Source organism: Galendromus occidentalis, unplaced genomic scaffold (genome assembly GCF_000255335.2).
Source record: "Galendromus occidentalis unplaced genomic scaffold, Mocc_1.1 scf7180000077470, whole genome shotgun sequence".
NCBI lineage: Eukaryota > Metazoa > Arthropoda > Arachnida > Mesostigmata > Phytoseiidae > Galendromus > Galendromus occidentalis.
Window position 1 is genome coordinate 1 of NW_003805458.1, and position 23,682 is coordinate 23,682.

Below are 23,682 nucleotides of genomic sequence, written 5' to 3' on the forward strand. Positions count from 1 at the left end.
GATGCCCCCCGATCTCGACGCTTTATTGTGTCCCTCTGCGTCTCACGATTCGTCTGACGATTGCTTGGAGCTCGAGAGAACAGCCACGAGTTGACGGAAAATGCTGTCATCCATGTCAAAGGGAAAGCTGCCGAGCAAAAAATGCGGGAATCCATCAGAAACTCCATTCAAAGAGCCTGGTCGCATTACTCGAGCGGTTCTTGCCCCGGATGACGGGAACGCCTGGATATTTTGCTCACTCAGATTGATTGCGAAATTTTCTCTCCGTACTCTTAATTCTAGTTCTCGATCGTTCGAGACGAATTTTTGTCCCTGATGGAGTCCAGCTCCCCTTGGACTCGAGCGCGGCTGATTTGGTCAACCGGGGATACAACCTCAGTCTGTATCGAGCCATGTCTTTGACAGACTTAGCTGAGCGTGTGACAAAGATATTTCTTGTCCGTTCCTCGCGGAACCGAGGGAAGGCCGAAAACCTAGTCTCAGTTGTCAGATGCCGAGTGTTTCCTTACTCAAGCCATCGTTACCTTTTCATGAGACGCCGTCAAAAACTCCATTTCGCCCTGGGCTTTGTGACTCGGATACACCATTTCGGGAGGACGGACTTCACCTCGTGTCTGAGGTGCTCGAGTGCTCACGAACAGTCCCTGTGGCCCCAACAGGTAGATAGGAATTCGCACCTTCTCCGAATGAAGGCGACACAACATGCAATAAGTCATCACACGAGCTGTATACAAATGGGGGAAAGAAATTAACATACATTCCCGCATCCTGGATACATATTAGCTTATATCTCGCGCGATCTGGTAGTCGGTGCTCTCGGTTCCGATGCGAGCCTCCGCTCTCGCTGACACTATTCGTTTGTGGCTTGGAGACACCCATGTCCTAGGAGTGTTCATCTGGATTTGGATCCGAGGAAGTTGTCCGACTTCCTCTCTGGAAGGAGTCCGCTCGTCCTTGCGGAAGGATACGAGAGTCTCCGCCCTCACCGAGCTTCGAAACTTTTTATATCCATGGATTTGGAATAGAGAGTTCTCACCGTTGTGATGGCATAATTCAGTCGACATTGAATGCACTTACGTCTCGTCGAGCCGGGGCAGAACAACGAGATGGTTCTTCGCGTCTTCGAAGAAGCTCATAGCGATCAGGGGGATGAGGTTGTGGGTTAACGGCGGGTGAAAAACCGGAAATCCTAAAATCCAAAGAGGGGGCGCCCATGGGAACCTCTGCCGAGCGTACGAGTGTCAAAGAGATCGAGTACAAGGCGGAAACCTCCTCGACGTCTGTATTCAGGGATCTGATGGCTCGCGGCCCAGCGGTCCTATTTCCCAAAACTTAAATGAATTATGACTCGACCACCTAGAACTCTTCCATTCGCTAATTTATAGCTGTATATCGAAAAACTTTGGCTGATCAGCTTAACTAGACGCTGCGCCATACTAGAGCGGTGAATGCCTTCCTGTATCCTCGAGGACTTCTTCTCGAGACTTCTATCGCTCCGTCACTTATGCCGAGCGCCATTTTCCAACACTGCGCAATATCGAGGATTATTTGCTTCTCGGGCTTCTCTGCGGCCTTCATTACATGTTCTCCGTACAACCAGAAGGATACTGTAAATTTTTTGCGAATTTGGAGGCACAGTCCGGATACCATCGCTAGATCGCTTTTCGCTGATAAGAGCAGCATTAGACTTCGCCACCAAACAGCGTCGATTTCAGCGTCGCCTTGCAATGTCAACCTAAGCTTCATGTTACTAATATGAGCGTCCTCCCACATGGGGACCGCATCATACCGGAACACACAGAAGTCCCTGTGCAACGAGGTTTCGCTCTTGAGCTTCGAGGGAGGCCCCAACTGGCCACAAAAATCCAGGACACCATCGGGCGAACCCGTGTAGAGCTCCTCGAGATGATCAACCCAAGATAGTCTCAAAGGTTTATCGGTGAAACGCCACACCGTGAACTTCTTATCATCTGGAAAAATCCAGACATAGAATTATCACGCCGCTCTCTGCCGGGAACTTCTCCAATTTTTTCCTCCGTTTGGGCTCCATTGCGGCGAAGAGCTCCCCATAAGAGCTAAGTCCGAGAACTACGAGAAGTGCGGAGTACTCACCTTCATTTCCCATTGGAATATGTAACGAGCGTGGAGACTGAAAAACCACAGGATTTCCGATCGAACCAACCCAGGCTGGACGATTCGACTGCGGGGCACCAAAACACATCGTCGTCGACTCGTCCGCTTCTCATCTCGAAAATAGTGAAATCTTACACCGCTGGGCCCGCGCACAGCCAAAGTTTGAATTCGATTTCGTGCGGATTCCAGCTTCCGGCGATAAATTATTGTCGATACACCGAAAATCGCCTGGCGGCTGTCCCTGACATTGTTAGAGAAATAAGTTCCGCGAGCCAGATTCCATACTCGACGCCGGAGGGATCAAAAGGTGCTCGCTCTGAGCTCCATAGAGAGATCGAGGTATGGGGGCGGAGGAAATATGGACGGTGTCCTTCCCGGCTACCCCGCCATTGTCGCATTCAATTCTAGAAGGGGCTTGCAATCAAAAGAATCTGGACTTTTTCCGCAAAAGGAGCTGCGATTATTCTGCGTGTTGCCCAGTAGCCGATGAGTCGAAGAGAGGACTGAAGATTCTCGGTGCCCGGATGTTTCCCGACGACTTCCGTCGTAGTCCGAAGGATTCTCCTCGGACTAACACAAAGATCTGCCGAATCCGTAGCTTCAGTGCTTTGCGTGGAGAGCACCGATAAGCTGATTCTTTATTTGCTGTTGAGCGATTTCGCGGAGATTCATTGTACAGAGGAACACATCGAAAGTCACCCACCCCGGAATTGATGCCTTCGATCACCGACGGTGGATGATCGAGATATCGAATGACAGTCGATCTCCCACGAGGTCTATGGAACAATACGACGCCACTCTGGAAGCCTGTGCCCATTCCTAGAGCCGAATCGGGAATGAGGCTCGGAATCTGAGACTTCATCGAGCTCTTGGCGGGCTGCGAGAAGTCTGACGGTCATTGTTATCGACAAGTTGTCGATCCGGAGCATGGTGTATCCTGGTTCCCAGGGAAGGCTAGTTGAAGATGCCTCTCGATAGAGGACTCTCCCTCGAAAATGTACCACATATCTATCCTGGGAAAATAAGTATCGAATGGCATCGCTCTGACTTATACGAGCGTATCTTATGATCGCGCGAATAGCCGGTTGTCCGTTATATCCGAGCAGAGTAACATGGGAGGTATAGCGCCCCGGGGTCGTGACATCAGTCCGTTTCAAACGGGAGTCCGCTATATCCGGGTCCGTCATGACGAGGTTCGACTGTGCATATCTGTCCTGCTAATGGAAGTTCTGCCTGTGACACTTTTAGGAGCTACCTTTGTGGCACCACGGAGTTGCCATCCCTTGCGCTTCCAGGAACCGACGATTTGGACACTCTGAGTCTGATGCCGCTTAACGGCGTCGGCAGACTCATCTCGCCAACGCAAGTCAGCGGGGATGGAGCCAGGAGCGTGAATTCGCTCAGTATCATTGGTCCCTCCCTACCTTATGAAGGCTTGCACGATACGTATCCCACATTTCAATCTGAATCTTAACGACAGCCCCCTGACGGCAGAGGAGCTCGGAAAGGAGAAATCGAGCTGCTCCCTCTTGCGCGTCGGTCACGACACCATCAAGGCATACAAATTAGGCGGTCGTGGATTCCTTTGAAGCAATCGACGATATCTCGGACCCTCTAGGTATCAGAGCTCCTCAAATACGGAGATTTATTGAAAGGGCCATTTTGGCATCGGAAGACATTTAGAAAAGGTATGGGGGAACTGCTCAGAGATCCCTGCGTTGACCCCGCCGCACCGTGGTGTCGCCTGACTATCCTTGAGGGAAGTAGTGATACCTGATATGGGGTGATGATACCTCCGGGTCTCTCCTATCTTGCCGACAAAAGGAAGCCCCGAGGAAATAACGGTTCCCCCAGAGGTCTGAATGCACAAGCCTCATGCTTCATTATCCATGAGAAAATGTCTCAAAGCGAGATTGGCGGAGACAATGAAGTTCCTGAAGTTCACCGAGTTACATGAGTTCTCTATCTCATCTAGGAAGTTTGAGAAATCGAAGGGTATCTCTAATTCCCGCAGCAACGACTGTTTCTCCCGGATGAAACCCGTGAATGACTCGTTGGGGAATCTTTTCCGGTTGTAGTATTCAGACGGAGATTTCTTTTTCCCTTTCGGGAATTGTCCGTAGAATGCCTCCTTGAACTTTTTCCAGTTCTCGTATGGACCGGTGTGTACGAACCAAGCCTTGGTGTCGTCGTCCATGGTCCGATAGGCGAGGCGTATGACTTTCTGTTCCGTCCATTGATTGACTGCGGCATCCATCTCTAGACGCCTCAACCATTTCTTCGGGTTTTCTGGGTTTAACTGCGGTAGATCGCTGACAGAGATGATTTGCTCCATGAGCGTCGCGAGAGTGTCGACGACTTCTGGGCATGCCACTTTATCCCACCGCTGCCACCAAAATGTAGCACGCCGACAACGAAGGGTGGGAATAATGCGTTACTTTATTAGAAGGTTATCCTTTTTATACCCTGTGGCGCTGCCATCGGCAGTGCACCAATACCTACCCTATAAGTATCGTATATATTCTCCTATATATATATACGTATACCAATCATCATTCGAATATCGGGACAGCGATGGCCGAGTCAGAGGACGATCCAGAGATCATTGAGCCGCATCATGGCTAAACAGAGTGCATGAGATGTACTATGCGTTATCTATGTCAAGTTTGAACGAGCGCTCCCACCGTTAGCCAGCTCTCGTCGCCTGGGCCTTTCTACCTGTTGGCGCTCCGACCTTGCGAGCTCCCGCAGGCAACGAGGAATTCTGGAAGACAAGAAAGGTTCATTCCTTCCGAAAGCACCCTGAGTGTGATACAGTAGACTCAATAACCTCCAAGACCCTCCGCTTGGGACCATGGAGATATCCACTTCGGAGAGCGTCGGAGTCCCGTACATAGGAAGCGATGGGAACATCACGAATGACTCACCTCAAACAGGACGCAACGCGGAGAGCACGTAGGAAAAGGCGAAACTCAGGACCGTCGCTAAACTCACGAAAGACACCATTGCTAAAAGAGTCGGTACTCCCAATCGGAAGGCGAACTCGTTATCTACCGCCGGAGCGAACCTCGGGCCCGTGTCTTCGAGCTCGATTCCGACGGCCTCATCGCAAGATGTCCCCACAGTGAGCTTCGTAGCGATATTGGGTCTCCCGACAAGTGATTCGGCTGAGCTTTCACTCATGATGCTTGCCGCGTCGCTGGTTCGCAGTCAGGTAACGTTCTTTTGAAGATCCGGACGCCTTTTGTCATTCCGGTACGGACCCTCGTCCAGGCGAGGATCGACTTTTTCGCATCTGATCTTGTCCCCCTCCCACGATTCCTGCTGGATCACTGCGGAATCCGGAGCCAGCGCTCGATCACAAGAACGGGTTCAACCCGGAATGGTGCCATAGAGGACTATAACGAGCCCTCCGGACTGTCCGCAAGACGCCTAGGAAGTGAAAGAGGACTATGATAGCGCTCCAGTCTCTCAAATTCTCTGAGTTGAAACGCATACACCATGCCGTTATTTCCGGAATATCCACGCAGATTTTCGCAGAGCCTCTGGGAAAATATCCCCCATCCAGGATTCCGGATTATCCCCCTGACTCCCTGTCTTTACACTTCCCCCTCAGAATTGCGTGATTCGAATCCAATCCCGAAAGATGGTCGCTGGATTATCCAGTCTGCAGGGTCTTTCTCATCGCGAACCTCATCCAACCTTGAGGCTCTGTGCTTCCCCAGGGATGCATGTGGGCTGAGCGCTACCCTATCTGGGGGCATCGAAACGATTTCGATCCCTTCGCCGACACGGGATGCTCGGATTCCACGTAGTATTCGCCAATCGAAAATAAGTGAAAGAGGCGTTGTCAAGCATGCACATATGTAAATAGATCGATTACGTCACGGTGAACTCATCGTGATGATTGACCGCGTCCTTCCAATGCATGACGTGGTTCCCTTCAGCTCACCATGCGTCCATCGGAATAAGTAAATACGGCGGTCACATCGCATAAGCGAACCTGACCGTTGCCTGAGAACATCCATTATTGACGTGATGCTGACGTCCCGTCGCTTCGGAACAGCGGCCAAAGTTGGTCACGGTGCGGAAACCGCTTCCTTCTAACCTCACCATCATTGATCGATCCGATCTGTATAATCATGCGGGAGCAATATCCCGAGAAATCTCGGACAATTCGGGAGTCCGCCCCAAATGAATTTTCCGAATAGGGCTTTGCTCGATGGACTGATCGAGATACTGCTGATCGGCAAAAGCTCTTTTCCCTCCCTGTTCTTCAGAAGGAATGCTCGTTCTTCAATCGTCGGAGAGTCAGACGCTCCTCCTGAGCGCTGGTCTAGATCGAACCGAAGCGGCATCAGTCCTTCGAGTGAGCTCTCCGGTCAAATATTCAAGAACATCATTGACGAATCCTCGGTTTTGTGGAAGGTTGGCCGAAAGCAGGGCCTCGCTGCGGATTATCTCTGGGGCCGATTAGATGGATCGCAGAGTATTGGAGGAGGTACCTCAGGCCGCCGGCGAAGCCGAAAACGACCTCAGAGCCATCGGGTTCCCAAGGACTCGAGAAGTGATGTCTTGCGATAAGCGCTGTACGTTTTGGAATTGCACTCGTGCTCGTCGACGGTCTCGAAGCGATCACAGCATGTTTTCATCAGTCCGAGCAATCGAACGATGACGTCAGCCGGTCGGGCCAATGACCAGTGTTTGTTTTGAGCGGAAACTTACGAAGAAGGTCAAAAGATGGATACTTTGCCGAATGAGGTTTGTGTGATCTCGTCTCGTTGGTCGCCAACGTAGGAGCCGTCACGGAACGATGTTTCGACGAAGTGAATACTTGGATGATTTTTTTCCGAGCTTTCCGGAAGAGGTCTTGTCTTCCGCGCCCTTCCTGAACTCTCTGGATTCGAGTCCATCTTGTCCAAACTAGTGTTGCCTTCTAGATGCTCGCGAAATTGCTGCTCTGCCTGAATCCGGTAGATCGCCTCAAATGTGCTCTGACCTGTCGAAGATGGGCCCGGGCTGTGACCGCCCCTCAATTACTGCACGATGTCAAGCTAGTTCTCAGAGGACCATATATTGAAGCAGCCCAACCGGTCCTGATGATGAATCACCGAAAGTATAGGAATTTGAAAATTGTGGAAGGTGGGAGAAATGCATGATCGACTCAAGATCAGTGGGCGAAACTTAGGTCTCCGTTCGCTGAATTCGGCCGTTATTCAGGTTTTCTGGACGCTCTCGATACCGAGTTCTGGTCAAGGATCGGGAGAAACCTCAGGGATCTGCGTTTGATTAGATGCGAGTGGTCGATCGAGGATTTCTTCTCGATTTTCCAACGATGCAAAAAAGTGGAGTTCCTCAAAGTCTCAGGTGAGCTAAGTTTCGCCGCAGTGATGTCGACTTTCCAGACGGGTAGCGAGGATTGAGGAACGGAACTGGGATTGAATTCACGGCCGATAGAGCCTTTGTTCACAGAATTTCCTCCGTCTCATCCGGTTTCGAATGTCGAGAGATGGAACGCCAGGAAAAAACTCATGAAGTTTCGATTCCTCCGCAGCGCAATATTCGAATCTGGCCCCGGACTCGCTCGAGATACCCACGCACATGAGTTCTGCATTGATTCGCAAGTCAATGTGCAATGTTCGACATCTCCGACTCAAATGTCTGCCGGGGAATCCGCTGCTCGAAGGAAATTTCTCCCGACTGCTCGCTTTGATGCCCCAGATAGCATCTATATCGATATACTTCTCGTTTCAAGATGACCTTGCTTTCTCGAATACCCTCCATAATTTGTTGCAATCGAACGTGAAGCCGACGGAGCTCGACCTTTCATTCGCGTCCCTGGAAGACGAAGACATCATCAAGATTGTGAGAAAGTACTCGGGGGTTCTTCAACGTCTCCGATTGAGCGATTGTCCCGAGCTCTCTCACGAGGCTTTCGTCGCCCTCGGTACTTGCTCGAAGTTGCGGCGCTTGGAACTCTTGGGCGCGATCTTGGAAGACGACGATGTGAAAGAGCTCCTCCGCCACGCTTCGGAACTCGAACATTTGGATATTTCGGCTTACAAGAGATTGACGAGACCGTCCTTGACCCATATCAAGAATCTCACAAAGCTCCGGCACGTAGGACTTCTCCACTGCATTGATTTGGACAGTGAATTCCTCCGCGATTTATGTACGGTTTCGGCTCTCCGACGCCTCGACCTGACGTACTCCGACGACGCGCTCGCAGTTCTCCAGAGTCTGTCGCCTGTCAGGAACCTTCAGAGCCTCAGTCTGGCATGCAACCATGTCGATTCTGAGAGCATCGACATAATCATTGAATGTTTCAAGCAACTGACGTACCTCGAGCTCGACTGTTGTCGCCGACTAACCGATGCTGATGGAATCAAGTTTCGTCGCTTGGAGAACCTCACCACCCTGAAGCTGTGGGACGCTTATCTTCTGACCGATGTCACCTTCGAAAATGGCGTCGGTTCGGAGTATATGGAGGAACTCGCCCTGGGAGGCTGCTCTCTGACAGCCGCGGGACTCGCGAGCATAGCGGCTCATCATGATCGTCTCAAGAAGTTCGTACTGCACCAGTGCCATACCGCCACAGACGCTGGTCTGACGTATCTCTTTCGGTCTGAAGCTTACCTCCAGAAAATCGATTTCATCTCATGCGATCTCATATCAGATGCGCTTCTCGAGTCTCTGGCAACACTTTGCCCCCATCTCAATACCATAGGACTCGAAAACTGTAATGTGAGCGAACTCGCTCTACAAACATTCTCGGATCTGAGACCAGCTGTCGAAGTTTTTTGAAACAGGATGGGCGGATAGTCAAGATAAGGCTTCCATGCCGCAAGGAAGGTTTGAACCACTCTATACGAATTTTGTGCTGAAACCGCTGGCCCTCCGATCGGTTGAAGACGAAGACTGCTTTCCACGGGGAATTGTTTGTGGGAGCACTTGGATTCTCTCAGAGAGCTCGGAGATTGAATGCTACTCAACTGGTGTTATTATGATTAGATTATCAACCGTTTTTTCTTAAGGAATAAGATGATTGAATAGGTTCGCAATACTTTTATGGCGGGAAGTACGAAAGCATTACTCCCTCCCGGAAATGACATAAAGCTCTAGCTCTTGCCCGCTGAGCCTGATGGATAGCCATATGAAGGTGTAACAGGAGTACAATTCCAAATTCCTACATATGAGAAGAATAAAGGAGCGGGTCAGCATCGCATGCTGACCGGGAGCATGAGAGCTTCCATCGCTTCATCTCTCTGCAGCGGCCAAGAGTAGATCCTTAATTAGGCGGAGGGGACCGTCAGCTTTTCTGCGGTGCTACATGGGTCCGCCACCCCCGGTCTCTCGGCTCGAGTACGCAGATGATTTTCCAGGGGCGGGCTTCCATCAATTTATGGGAATCAGGCTGTGCAGAGAGTGTATATTCCAAATCTAGGCGCACGGCAGTGAGCCTCGTAATTATTTGTCGATCCGCGGTGAATGCGTGAGGACGCCTTTAACCCATTCCCACAGAGGTTCCTGAGACATGGAGGGAATTTCTTTCTATCCCTCCCGCTGCAGTTTACGACCCTCTATTCTGTCCGCCGATCCCGATTGCCCGAGATTCTTCACCGCGCGGCCAAACTCGGATCGATTGGACTCGTGATCCTCGACAGGAGATGAGAGGGCTCCGTCCGCCAAGCTTTGATAGTCGCCTCCGAAGTTGCAACTTGTTCTATCTGCTCAACCAGCTTCTGCGCGCTGCGGGAGAGGCTAAGAGTCATATCTGAAGGCTCATCCTCGACTCTCGTAGCCGTATCATGAACTCCGGGTCTGGAGCAAACATTCTCGAGACATTGCCTCCTCAGCGGTCGAATTTCGTCATCACCCTACCTGCGAATCCCGGACAAGGGCCTCTTTCGGATGCGCACGATCAGGTTAGGCTGTTTTCGTTCCGGGAGAGCTCGACGCTCATGGTACGAAACGGGTCGCAAAACTAGACAGCAGTCTGACCAAGTGTGGAACCTCAAGGCTCCTGGTCGACTTAACGGCTTCCTTCCCGGGACCAGATTTCCAGCCCGCACATCCTGCCGGCTTCCCTCCATCTGAGGTCGACCTCTTGCATAACCAAGGTGGCTTGGTCGATGATTGGTGCGCGATCGGTGAAAGGATACGCCTGCCGTCAGGCCCGCTTAGAAGGGGGGATACAGCACTTCTTTCTCTGAGCCCCAGAAGAAGTTCTCTAGCGAGGAGTTCTCCAAAGCGTGTGATCAGATAGAAAGGCGACTCACATGTTAGCTCTGTCGGGCCGCGCGACGAGCAAGCGGATTTCGGTGGCTCTCGTTTGATTTTTCGCTCGGCGATCCTGTGACAGCGGAAGCGAGAAGCTCTAGCTGCTTTGTCCATGTCGTTCGGAGCTCCCACACATGGAAACGTAGATTCATGATGAACCCAGAGTCAGGGAATGGCATTGTTCCCAAGCATCCGGCGCCGGGAATTCAGGATCGAGAGTATGAGTCGATGGGATCCCAGAACACCAGGAAGAACCAACTCCTTCACACAGATATACCGCGCAGTGCAAGGATATCCGGAACGTGCCCAGCCTCTCGCGAGTAGAGATTCTTTCGTGGCGGTCTTGTACTTTGGGTACTTCATAATAATCTTATTGATCGCTCCAGCTTTCCTGCTCTTGGGAAGCTATCGGGGGAGAACGAGCTTATTACGCGCTGTCGAGCTTGGCATCGAAGTTGCGAGGAGCCTGTTCCTTGAATATAGCCTGACCTACAGCTTCTTTAAGGAAACACTAGAAATCAGCGCATGTAAGAGCCGGAGCGAGACGTGTCGAGCTGTGGATGAATCTACCGCGATTCCATACTACTTCACGACCTTCCGACATGATACGAAAACCTTCGAATTCAAGGTGAGCAGACACGTATCCGAACCAAAGATTCCTCTGAAAACTCTGTATGTCATCCAGTCCTGAGAGCTTGGGAAGAGGGCTCATTGTCGATGGACTCCTGATGTCTTCGTCCGGTTGTTGGAAAGGAAATGATACCGTGTCTCACGGGGGCCTCAGTCTTGCCTCGAAGCAGGCTGCCTCGAAAGCGTGCACGAATCATGGAAAGAGCGAAGGACAGGTCCCTTTCTACTGCTGCTGCTTGAGTCATATGGGTCACGGTGATTTCCAATGGTCCACGGGGGTGAGCAGACATCCCTAGTGGATGGCACCTCTCTTCTCTTCGATGAGAGAACGACCCGAATAAAAAGTTGTAGCTCGGTGGAGCTCCTGTGTTTCCAATTTTACCTTGATTCGCTACCTCGGATTGCTCCCATGCCCTGGAACACTCTCATCGCAACTCCTGGAAATTCCTGTAAAATCCGGTAGAATCCATGAACCAGACATCCTGGATCCTATATGTGTGCGATCGTCGAGCGGCCCGGGAGCTGGAACGTTGGTTTTTCTGCTGAAAACGGAAGAATCGCCCCGCCCTCCATTTTGCAAGGAGGCAGGGTCCCGAGTAGATGATGGACGAACAAGCGGATGGATTCCTCACTCGGGGATATACGTACACAAGTCGATATGTTGATTGCTCTTTGGGAGGAGAATCGGAGATCGCCGGCCCGACTCTATTTCCTCTAAAGGGGACCATTCGTTATCGAATTATAGGGTGTCGAGGCCATCTATCAATCTACTTCGATGAGTATGTCCTGAAAGGTCAAGGAAACCGTCCGATTTCAGCCAGTGCCGTATCCGCAGAGCACGAGAAGGGATCCGTCTCTCCTCGAAGCTCGTCCCTCTACGAGGAAACGCCTCTCGCGAGCGTTTATTCCGGCAAAAGAGGTTTCCTATCATGAAGTCCATTCCGAACCGTCACTTGTCAGAAACAATGCTATATCTCGGGATTGCGTCTCATCCGGCGATAGTGGATAAAATACTAGATCGTCGTACGAGTACGAAATCCGCGGAGCTTTCATAGGCAGGAGTGTTTCATATCCCGAGGCTCCTCGTATTTCGGGTGAACGCAAAGTTCTGAGCTTATAACATCAGGAAATTCAATGAAGCTCCTCCATGACGGAAACTTCCGATTACGCCTGATGACATCAGCCCGGAGAAGGTCCAAGTCGGAGAAGATCTGCGTGGACTCGCTCCAGTGGGTCGTCAGCGAAGGAGGCATCCGAAGAGATTGCAATCCGGATTCGGGAACGTTCGCCATCTTAACAGTTATCGTTCCTATCACGAAGCGGATGATGGCTCTCCTCAGATGACTCGGCGCAGCTCTCTGAAACTAGGGAGCGAGCAATGACTTGTCGCTCGAGGGATACGAGTTCCAGCCCGAGGCGTTTCCGACTTACCATACAACGAGAGAAGTTGCAGGAATGTTATATAAGCACCCACGATCAGGATCACCGCTATCAGGACGAGGGACGCCGCCGCTACGTAAGCAGGGGTCCCGCACTTTATGCTGTACTCGACAGGTTTCTCCGGGTTCCTCTCGACTTTTTTGTCCCCGACCGGTATCTGGACCTCGTCGCATGCTCCAACTTCTACGATGTCGGACGCCGGATCCACCAGTTTCGCTTCTGTCGAATGAACGGAATCATACTTCATTCTGCTTACAGCCGGAATCTCGAAACGATGGCTCGGCCTACGTCGAGGAACGGAGACGGATATACAGTGTTGACGGACGATCGCTCGCGCCGCGCCGCTTCCCTTCCCCGATTCACTGAAGTTTGACGCATACCGTAAAACTAAACTTCTGAATCGGACTTTGAGGCAAACGCGTTGTCAAGTTCCGTCAATGACGATAGGGAACTAGACTGTCATCGAATTTCTCTCTTCAGTGAAACCGGAATACCGTTCGCCTTGGGAAGCATCATCTCGGGAAGAGAAGCGACGTGTCTCTCATCTTATCCGTCTTACAGATCCGTTGCTCGCACCATTCGAGGGCCGATACGATGCGGATCTGTTTACTGCACGGGTCGTTCCGCGTCGCCGTTCCCGCAATCGCTTCAAATAATTATCAAACACCGCGCGGTTCCGAGCATTCGACCGTCAAAAATAGGAACGAGGAGAAGCGAACTACCCTGCCATCGACTGACGAGCTGTAGGCTCCGGCGAACTCCTCGCCGGCAGTGGGCATCGTTTCCCCATGACCATGACTACCTATCCTCTTTTCTCGCAGAAGTTTTTCAGAAATTAGGCGGAGTCCCGCGGAGAGATGCGAGGAGACGTAGGTAAATCTCTCCCTCGGATCGACGGGAAAATTGAGAAATATCGCGGATCGGGCGAGCGCACCGCGGAGCTGATGATGTTCCTGAAGCTGATCGTTTTGAGTTTATTCTGAAATGGTCTGTGAATCTCTCCGAGACGGTTAAACCTGTCGGGGGTGGACCCACGGCTCCTTTCCTCATTGATCCTTGAGGAGTCGCGTCTTCAGAGTACGCCCGAACGACGGCGCCCTGCTCCTCCCGAAAGGAGTTAAACCGTCTGTCAGTGGAGCGTGCTCCTTTGGTAAATAACAAGTGGGTACCACTCCTGACCCGACCCGACCAAAACATAGAGAGCTCAATCAATGCCACGCGTCCTGAAGGTATTCGCTTGATCTTGATATTCTCTGGAGCCGACTCCCCGCGTGTTTCGCGCTTCACATAGCTGCCGCGAGATTCTGCAGTCCAGATGACGGCACCTGAAGAAATGACTGCATCGAGGCATTCTCACACCGTATACCGTCCGGAAACGATATCCGGACCTCATTCTCGAGCGGCTGTAGGCGTATCTCTTTTCTCCCGCTAACTCATTTCGAGACATTCACGGGACACGATAAAATATTTATGCGCTCAGGCATAGTTTGTGTCGAGGATCACGCAGCATTGCAGCTTTGGTTGTTCCAGCGACAGAACCGTTCAAGTGCCGCCGTCCGGAATTTTCCGGTTTTCTGGGAAGACTGAGGGAGGCCGGCGTCCCTCAGTGGCACTCAAACGGTGAGCGCACGACGAACTCAGTTCAGTCCTGGGTTCAAATTATCGCTCTCGGAAGCAGGAGAACATTCCTCCGGGACGGAAAATTTATACTACTCCTACGTGGTCTGACGTCGACGAACTTCTAGGGGGCCTTCTACGGGTTCCTATAGATCTTTCGGACGCAGAACGGGTGGGTGGGATCGTTCTAGGCGACCATGGAGCTTCGACCAAGCTCCGGCGACTCTGCCATGTCAAAGGGAGTTGAGAGCCCTCCGTAAAGACGGCGAAAAGCTGAAGAATCGAGGCAAGGATTCTGACTCTTTGTCCGCGCTCTCGGAATGGGTTATTGATCTCCCTGATGATCCGCGAGGCTCTACAATCCTCATCGACCGCATTGTCCGCAATGCGTTCCACAATATCGAGCTTCATGAGCATTGTGGAAGTCCAGTCACCATGGATACGCATGTACGATTCAAATAGGGAGTGACTTGGCGAGCCAGTGATTTCCGACACGACTGGGATGTCTGACTCAATCAGCTCTCCTCTCGGTTTGCGCCACCCACGGGGACTTATGGGAAGCGAATCAGGTCAAGTCGACGTCCCGAAAAAGTTTGGGAGGCTCCTCGAAATCGTATTCTGTTCGCTCTGCTCGTTCCATGGCCTCGAAGCCGGTTATCCAAAGATCAGGTACTTCGGCCTGGGCTTCTGGCTCTTGGTCACTGCTACAGCTCCGCTGACGGCGACGATATTCTTCGTGCAGACAGCGATCATTCCAAGCGGCAGCCTTGGCCTCTCGAGCTTGGCGGCCTCGTTGGGTAGCCTTAATGTGGCCTTGATGACATTGGAATCCGTTTTCACTTTTATCTGGAAGCATCGAAGTGTTGAGCAGCTCGTACGAGAGGATCTGACAACATCGCGGGACTTGATCCTCCCGATACTCTGCAGCATTCCGTACAACGTGATTTGTGTGGGCATTTTATTCTCGAGCGTGGATTTGTACCTAGTTTTCGCGTATGTGAATTTTCTCTGCTTCAACGTTTCCTCGACCATCACCATTGCGATATATTTGAATGTGACGAACAGGATACTGAACGAGCTCGCGGCTTTGCACGATTCCCTCGGAGCTCATCATGCGTGTTCGAGCTGCTTCCTACGGGAAAAACTAAGGATCCGGCGACAAATTCAAATCATTAACTCGACCTTCAACAAATCTCTGACGCTGCGACACCTGCAGATGTTCGCCGGGGTTATCTTCGTCATCGGGACATTGATTGGGCAAAGCTCTTCTATCTATAATGGATTTTCTGCCGTCGGGAGTTTTTGCTGCTACGTAATGTCGTTGGCGCAAGCAGCACACAAGGGATCAAAGATCGTCTCCCAATGTCTCGAAACGGAATTTCACCTTTGGTCGCTCCGCTCAGTTGGAATGAATGAGCAGAAGAGCGTCGATCAATTGGAGTTGATGGAACTCTTTCATTTCCGTGAAGAATGGGATTCGCTGCAGTTCGCTTGTTCCACACTCAATCTCAGTAATCTTTCGAAGTTTCTCCTAAGTTTGATGACTTGCGTAGCTGTGGTCCTGCAGTTCGACTACAAAATTGTGCGGGCCGTTTCGGGCTTGGCCAATAGCTCTCCTTAGAAGTTTCAAGGAGAACTCCAGAATGCTGGGGTGTGACGGAATGTTGCGGAGACTTCACGGGGAGTTCGAGAGCTTCCGGGCAATCTTGGCAAGGCAAGATTTCGAGGCTTTTCCTCATCTGTGAGGATTGGACCGATGGCTCACAGCATCTCAATCCACCCTTCCGCCTTTCTTTGTGCACATCGGCAACCCTGGGATCCCTCTCGAGCCTCAAAGAGCCGCCCTTCCCGCGACCAGACGTTCGATTCGCTCGTATACAGCATGCACAGGAATCCTTCGTGGTCGCCACGTAGCCTCGCGTCAGAACGAGGTCCCCACGCGAAAACGCGATGATCTGGGTTGGTGCAGGAACCGCTCACCCATGAGGGAAGAAACTTTGAATCCTGCCTCCAGAGAGCTCTATCCTCGATCGCTGACAACACTCCGCCAGACAAATCCCGTCTCGTCTTCCACTGGGCTCGTCGAGAGTACACCATGCAGCTTGTGAGTCAAGAATCTCATCGATCGATGAATAGCTTGAACAGGCAATGAGAAGAATCTCGTGAGGAGCGCATCAAGGCTCCGTATGGTGTTTCTCTTCATTTATGGTGGAGGTAGATCTGGGGAGCGGCCTACCACCGGTACCGGTCAAAGCAGATTGCTTCTGCGAGGATATTCCCGCGGTGATCAGACTTCAGTCATCCGTGATGGATTCGGCTCCGGCAATCGGTCGTTCAAGCGTCGCGATCACCTTCGATAACGCTAACGGCATGGAAATCGACCTGCGGCCTGGGAAACTGTCATGCTGCGTCGATCCAAGTGTATCGTCTCCTGAGATTCGACTCCACGAGGGAGCTGCCGAGCGTCAGTGAGAAGCAGGCTCAGGGGGTCCGAGCGGAAATATTCGTATCGGGGAGCAGCGCGCTCTACGTGAATTATCGCTTGATGGACTATGCATGGCGGACGCGTTTGATGAACAACTCTATACGAATTTGGGCTGAAACGGCTGGCCCTCTGATCGGTTGAAGACGAAGACTGCTTTCCACGGGGAATAGTTTGTGGGAGCACTTGGATTCTCTCAGAGAGCTCGGAGATTGAATGCTACTTGACTGGTGTTATTATGATTAGATTATCAACTTTTTTCTTTAGGAATAAGATGATTGGATAGGTTCGCAATACTTTTATGGCGGGAAGTACGAAAGCCTTACTCCCTCCCGGAATTGACACTCTAGCGCTTGCCCGCTGAACTTCCATGAGCCGAAGGGGACCGTCAGCTTTCCTGCGGTGCTACATGGGTCCGGCACCTCCGTTCTTGCGGCGCGAGCTCGCAGATGATTTTTCTTCACCGAGCGGCCCAACTCGGATCGATTGGACTCGTGATCCTCGGCAGGAGATGAGAGGGCTCCGTCCGCCAAGCTTCGATAGTCGCCTCCGAAGTTGCAACTTGTTCTATCTGCTAAACCAGCTACTGCGCACTGCGGGAGGGGCTCAGAGACATATCTGGAGGCTCATCCTCGACTTTCGAAGCCGTATCATGAACTCCGGGTCTGCAGCAACCATACTCGAGACACTGCCTCCTCAGCGGTCGGATATAGCTATCACCCTATCTGCGAATCCCGGACAAGGGCCTCACTTTCGTATGCGCACGATCAGACTAGGCTGTTTTCGTCCCGGGAGAGCTCGTCGCTCATGGTACGAAACAGGTCGCAAAACTAGACAGCAGTCTCGCCGAGGATGGAACCTCGAGGCTCCTGGTCGACTTTACGGCTTCCTTCCCGGGACCAAATTTCCAGCCCGCACATGCTGCCGGCTTTCCTCCATCCGAGGTCGACCTCTTGCACAACCAAGGTGGCTTGGTCGATGATTGGCGCGCGATCGATTTTCGCTAGGAAATCCTATGACAGCGAAAGCGAGAAGCTCTAGCTGCTGTGTCCATGTCGTCCGAAGCTCCCAGACATGGAAACGTAGATTCATGATGAACCGAGAGTCAGGGGATGGCAGCGTTCCCAAACATCCGGTGCCGGGAACTCAGGATCGAGAGCATGAGTCTATGGGATCCCAGAACACCAGGAAGAACCAACTCCTTTGTACAAATATTCTCCTTCGCCCAATAGACAAGTTCGCCATCTCGATGAATCCACGCGAGAATCCCTATCGCCCCTCCGGCTCCATGACGCGAATCCACTTCACGGAAATTCGCCCCGCTCTCAAGTTCCCGAGTGCTCGAGGCTCATGACTCATGATCGAGCAGACTCGATGAGCCAGAGCTGGATTCAGGAGCGAGCGTGACCCCATTCTCGTTCCGTGAGCAACACTTCGATCGCTTCGCCCTCAGCTACCGAGACGACGTCCAGGTCCCGAAGAACTTCGTTCTGTGGCTTCGAAGAACCCACACAGCCTTTTTGGTTCGAGCTATATCCGAACGAAGGCTGTTCGATACACCTGGTAACGGAGGAGCTTCTCGAGTCGATTCGGATCGGATTCGATTGATCACTGTCAATCACCGCATATCTTTTGATTTGAGTCCGACCCTCATCGGATCTAATTGGCCAAACGACCTGATGGTGAGGTCCGTGAATGAGTGTGAGAACATGTAGGAGAGAGGCGGAGGCGTCGGTTGCAAGGCGGCTCGAGAAAAGGGTCATCTCCGTGAACCAATACAGTTTCTCTCCTTCAAGAGTACTCGTGGATTTCGGACGGCGGTTTCCAAAGTTTTTTTGACGTGAAAACGTCTTTGTCGCAGGCTTTGCTGACCAATTCGATGTGTTTCGTCCTTCAAGCATCGAAATCTTGCCCGCTTTTGGAGCCTTATAATTCAGAAACTGCGGAGTTTCGGATTATCCGAGTTGCATCACTGGGTTGTAAATTTACGGCAAAGTCTCCAGGTGCAATCGTTCGCGAGGCAGATCTATCGGTCGATTTCTACAGTTGATTTTCCACATACCCCTGGATTCGGCACGAAAGCGTAAAAATGAGCGCGAATTAAGGCATAGTCCGTCAGTCTTTCGAAGGGAATTCTACAAGGCGAGGTCGGCGAGTGAGAGCCCGACAGAAGGCAGCAGACATATAAGAGCGAGAACCTCAGGGCTTCTGATTATTCGATGAAAACTGCAAAAATCGAGATCGAGTCGGGCTTCGATCATGATTATGATTCGCTAGGGTGAACAACGAAGGTTTCCCAGAAAACCAAGTAGTTCTCCTGACTTGAGGCGAATTGAGTTTATCGACGACAGATGAGACCCTTTGAAGGGAGCTCCTGGCGACAGAAGCGGCACGACGAAGTACCTTCAAGCTCAGCGAGTGCGCGTGTCAACAGATTTAGGCTGTCATCGGGAGGATGGGGCTCTTCATGGGGCGACTCATCAAGAGTCGACTTCGGCTCCGGCTCCGAAGGTCGCCGTGGTCAGAAAAGCCGCGGTCGCGATCGAATCCGGTACAGTGAGATCTAAATTCCATCATGATGACGGAATCATGCGATACTCTTACTAAACTGCTGCAGTGGAACGCAAACTCAGCGATTCCGGCGTGTCTTCCTCCAAAACGTGTACCGCCATGCTTGTAACATGGATGAAAGGCTTCGCTTTCTGCGACATTTGAAGATTGTCGAGGCCACCATTGCACAACACTCGACTGATGTTCCCCCGATGGGGACACATGTAGTTTCAAGAAGCTAAACTCAGCTCGAACTTATCATATCTTATGATTACTTATCATATCGACGTCCCCTTCACGTCAAAAGTGAGGCTCAAACTTAACCGCGTTCCCTGGGTGATGACGACCACGCGCTATATGTCGATCTGAAGACCGACAACATTCACCAATCGTCGTATCTCAGCGGACTCGTCGAGGAAGCCGCAGTGAGGGTCCGAAAAGCCTTCCTACTTCAGCAGCCCAAGGACTACAATGGCTAGATCAGTGCGGCTTTCGATTCTAGATTCATGGAGCGGAAAAACTTCCGAAGCTCGATAGCTGGCGCAGTTTTCGATGATTAAGCCGACGGGATTCAGGAGAGGTATCGATGCCTTCGAACCACGGAAACCATCTCTCGAAGAATGATTGAATATCGCAGCCCCGTCGGGCAATCAGTGGGCTCTAACCGAGCTTTCACGAAAACTAACCCCAATTCCATGCTACAGTGGGCCGATAGAGAGATAGGTCTATTTTCCATGATTTGACACCTCGGCAAGCCGACCGCCCGCCGGAAAAATCGTCATTAAACGTTTTCACGTGAATCTACGGTAATGTCATTGACATTACCTAGCTTCTTGCTTTTTTTTGACAGCACTGCACAGCGACGCTTTTTCCGCAGATGGTCATCAAATATCCGCCGGTCGCAGCCCGTGTTTTCCGCGGCTCCAGCAGCTCTGGCCGCGCCGTGCAAGAACATCTGGAACGTGCCCAGCCTCCCGCGAGTAAAGATTCTTTCGTGGCGGTCTTGTACTTTGGGTACTTCATAATAATCTTATTGATCGCTCTAGCTTTCCTGCTCTTAGGAGGCTATCGGGGAAGACGGAGCTTACTACGCGCGGTCGAGCTCGGCATCGAAGCCGCGAGGAGCCTGTTCCTTGAAAACAGCCTGACCTGTAGCTTCTTTAGGGGAACACTAGAAATCAGCGAAGCGAGACGTGTCGAGCTGTGGATGAATCTACCGCGATTCCATACTGTTTCACGACCTTCCGACATGATACGAAAACCTTCGAATTAAAGGTGACAAGACACGTATCCGAACCGGAGATTCCTCTGAAAACTCTGGATGTCATCCAGTCCTGAGAGTTTGGGAAGAGGGCTCATTGTCGATGGACTCCAGATGTCTTCGTCCGGCTGTTGGAAAGGAAATGATACCGTTTCTCACGGGTGCCTCAGTCTTGCCTCGGAGCAGGCTGCCTCGAAAGCGTGCACGAATCATGCAAAGAGCGACGGACAGGTCGGACTCTACTGCTGCTGCTTGAGTCATATGTGTCACGGTGATTTCCAATGGTCCACGGGGGTGAGCAGACATCTCTAGTGGGTGGCACCTCTCTTCTCTCCGATGAGAGAACGACCCGAATGGACTATACATTATGGACTTCAGACGAATTTTCTCAACGACGAGGAGGTTCTCCGAGTCATCAGTGACACGACCCACACGGACGTCTGCGCGATTCGCTATCAACCGACTCGGCGATCTGGCGAAGATTCACTAAGGGCTAATATGCAAGCTCGCGTCCATGTCATTGCTTCACGCGCGCATCAAAACGGTGGAGTTCCTGTTGAAAACTCCCTTTGATCTCCCATCCGGACACCCTGGCCCTAGAAACGAAGTTTGAGGCCCCACGGCGTCAATAATGAACCTTTCTCCGGAACAGACGACCTAATTTATATCCGTCGAAAAATGCTTATGGAGAGACACTAGAGAACTCCACTGGTCGCACTAATCATCCGTCTCCCATTGCTCAGCGCTGAGCTCAGAGAAACTGAATCGGGCTTCGAGGCGGGCGCGTTGTCAAGTACCTTTAATGACAATAGGGAACTAGAATGTCATCGAATTTCTGTCTTCAGCGAAAGCGGGATACCGTACGCCTGGGGAAGCATCATCTCGAAAAGGGAAGCGACGTGTCTCCTCATCTTATCCGTCTTACAGATCCGTCGCTTTGAATAATTATCGAATACCGCGCGGTTCCGAGCATTCGACCGTCTAAAATAGGAACGAGGAGAAGCGAACTACCCTGCCATCGACTGACGTGCTGTGGGTTCCGGCGAACTCCTCGCCGGCAGCGGGCATCGTTTCTGTCAACCCTTCCGACTCCTGGTGACCATGACTACCTATCCTCTTTTCTCGCAGAAGCCTTCCAGAAATTAGGCGGAGTCCCGCGGAGAGACGCGCGGAGACGTAGGTGATCTCTCCCTCAGATCGACGGGGAAATTGAGAAACATCGCGGATCGGGCGAGCGCACCGCGGAGCTGATTATGCTTCCGAAACCAGTTAAAACCATCTGTCAGTGGAACTTGCTCCTTTGGTTAATGGCAAGTGCGTACCACTCCTGACCCGACCTGACCAAGACATCGAGAGCCCATGATTGCCTCGCGTCCTGAAGGTAGTCGCTTGATCTTGATGTTCTCTGGTTTTCTGGAAAGACTGAGGGAGGCCGGCGTCCCTCAGTGGCACTCAAACGGTGAGCGCAGGACGAACTCAGTTCAGTCCTGGGTTCAAATTCTCGCCCTCGGAAGCAGGAGAACATCCCTCCGGGACGATAAATTTATACTACTCCTACGTGATCCGACTTCGACGGACTCCTTGGGGGAAGCCTTCGACGGGCTCCCGTGGATCTTTAGGACGCAGAACGCGTGGGTGGAATCGTTCGAGGCGATCATGGAGCTTCCGGGAGCGCTGTAATCCCTTCCCTCCTGAAACCACGATCCGACAGAGGAACTGAGCTCCGCCGACTCCGCCATGTCAAACGGAGATGAGAGCCCTGCGTAAATACCGCGAAAAGCTGAATAATCGAGGCAAGGTTTCTGACTTTTTGTTCGCGCTCTCGGAATGGGTTATTGATCTTTCTGATGGTCCGCGAGGCACTACAATCCTCATCGACCGCATTGTCCGCAATGCGTTCCACAATATCGAGCTTCATGAGTATTGTGGAAGTCTAGTCTCTAGTCACCATGGAGACACATGTACGATTAAACTAGAGAGTGACTTGTCGAGCCAGTGATTTCCGACACGACGAGGATGTCTGACTCCATCGGTTCTCCTCTCGATTGGCGCAACCCACGGGGACTTATGGGAAGCGACTCAGGTCAAGTCGAGGTCCCGAAAAAGTTTGGGAAACTCCTTAAAATCGTATTCTGTTCACTCTGCTCGTTCCATGGCCTCGAAGCCGGTCATCCAAAGATCAGGTACTTCGGCCTGGGCTTCTGGCTCCTGGTCGCTGCTACAGCTCCGCTGACTGCGTCGGTTTTCTTCGTAGAGACAGCGATCATTCCCAGCGGCAGCCTTGGCCTCTCGAGCTTCGCGACCTCATTGGGTGCCCTAAACGTGGCCTTGATGATATTGGAATCCGTTTTCACTTTCATCTGGAAGCATCGAAGTGTTGAGCATCTCGTACGAGAGGATCTGACAACATCGCGGGACTTGATCCTCCCGATACTCTGCAGCATTCCGTACACAGTGAGTTGTGTAAGAATTTTATTCTCGAGCGTGGGAATGTACCTGGTTGCTGCCCATGTGACTTTTCTCTGCCTCAACGTTTCGTCGACCATCACCATTGCGATATATTTGAATGCGACGAATGGGATACTGAACGAGCTCAGGGCCTTGCACGATTCCCTCGGAGCTCATCTTTCGTGTTCAAGCTACTTCCTACGGGAAAAACTAAGGATCCGGCGACAAATTCAAATCATTAACTCGACCTTCAACAAATCTCTGACGCTTCGACACCTGCAGATGTTCTCCGGCGTTATCTTCGTCATCGGGACATTGATTGGGCAGGACTCTTCTCTCTATAGTGGATTTTCTGTCGTCGGGGGCTTTTGCTGCAACGTAATGTCGTTGGCGCAAGCAGCACACAGGGGATCCAAGATCGTCTCCCAATGTCTCGAAACGGAATTTCACCTTTGGTCCCTTCGCTCAGTTGGAGTGAATGAGCAGAAGAGCGTCGATCAATTGGAGTTAATGGAATTCTTTCATTTCCGTGAAGATTGGGATTCGCTGCAGTTCGCTTGTTCGACACTCAATCTCAGTAATCTTTCGAAGTTTCTCCTAAGTTTGATGACTTGCGTAGCTGTGGTCCTGCAGTTCGACTACAAAATTGTGCGGGCCGTTTCGCGCTTGGCCAGTAGCTCTCCTTAAAAGTTTCAAGGAGAACTCCCGAATGCTAGGGTGTGACGGAACGTTGCGGAGACTTCACGGGGAGTCCGAGAGCTTCAGGGCAATCTGGGCTAGAATTCGAGGCTTTCCCTCATCTGTGAGGAGTGGACCGATGGCTCACTCCATCTCAATCGAC

General features: G+C 51.7%; 3 protein-coding genes across 3 annotated transcripts; 1 reads left to right on the forward strand and 2 right to left on the reverse strand.

Annotated features, from left to right (window-relative positions):
• Positions 1–1,265: 1,265 nt before the first annotated feature.
• On the reverse strand, positions 1,266–2,218 carry LOC100906165 (eukaryotic translation initiation factor 4E-1). The gene is made up of 2 exons (XM_003744495.1): positions 2,113–2,218; positions 1,266–1,970 (listed from the first exon to the last, which is right to left on the reverse strand). The coding sequence occupies exons 1-2, from the start codon at positions 2,123–2,125 to the stop codon at positions 1,420–1,422; spliced, it is 564 nt and encodes a 187-aa protein (XP_003744543.1). The 5' UTR covers positions 2,126–2,218; the 3' UTR covers positions 1,266–1,419.
• A 4,655-nt stretch (positions 2,219–6,873) lies between these two features.
• LOC100899224 (F-box/LRR-repeat protein 3) lies at positions 6,874–8,937 on the forward strand. Its single transcript, XM_003744529.1, has 4 exons — positions 6,874–6,894; positions 7,074–7,275; positions 7,354–7,500; positions 7,688–8,937. Exons 1-4 carry the CDS (start codon positions 6,874–6,876, stop codon positions 8,935–8,937), a joined length of 1,620 nt encoding a protein of 539 aa, XP_003744577.1.
• A 3,129-nt stretch (positions 8,938–12,066) lies between these two features.
• On the reverse strand, positions 12,067–12,789 carry LOC100906310 (uncharacterized). Its single transcript, XM_003744496.1, has 2 exons — positions 12,475–12,789; positions 12,067–12,407 (listed from the first exon to the last, which is right to left on the reverse strand). Exons 1-2 carry the CDS (start codon positions 12,728–12,730, stop codon positions 12,337–12,339), a joined length of 327 nt encoding a protein of 108 aa, XP_003744544.1. The 5' UTR covers positions 12,731–12,789; the 3' UTR covers positions 12,067–12,336.
• Between the last annotated feature and the right edge of the window lie 10,893 nt (positions 12,790–23,682).

Excerpts from the sequence above, each read along its gene's own strand:
- LOC100899224 (XM_003744529.1), top strand. The coding sequence starts at position 6,874 with ATGGATACTTTGCCGAATGAG. Across the intron at positions 6,895-7,073 it reads TGGATACTTTGCCGAATGAG|ATGCTCGCGAAATTGCTGCT; the intron begins GTTTGTGTGATC and ends GTTGCCTTCTAG. Across the intron at positions 7,276-7,353 it reads GAATTTGAAAATTGTGGAAG|GTTTTCTGGACGCTCTCGAT; the intron begins GTGGGAGAAATG and ends GCCGTTATTCAG.
- LOC100906310 (XM_003744496.1), bottom strand. The coding sequence starts at position 12,730 with ATGAAGTATGATTCCGTTCATTCGACAGAAGCGAAACTGGTGGATCCG. Across the intron at positions 12,408-12,474 it reads GCAACTTCTCTCGTTGTATG|TTTCAGAGAGCTGCGCCGAG; the intron begins GTAAGTCGGAAA and ends CTCGCTCCCTAG.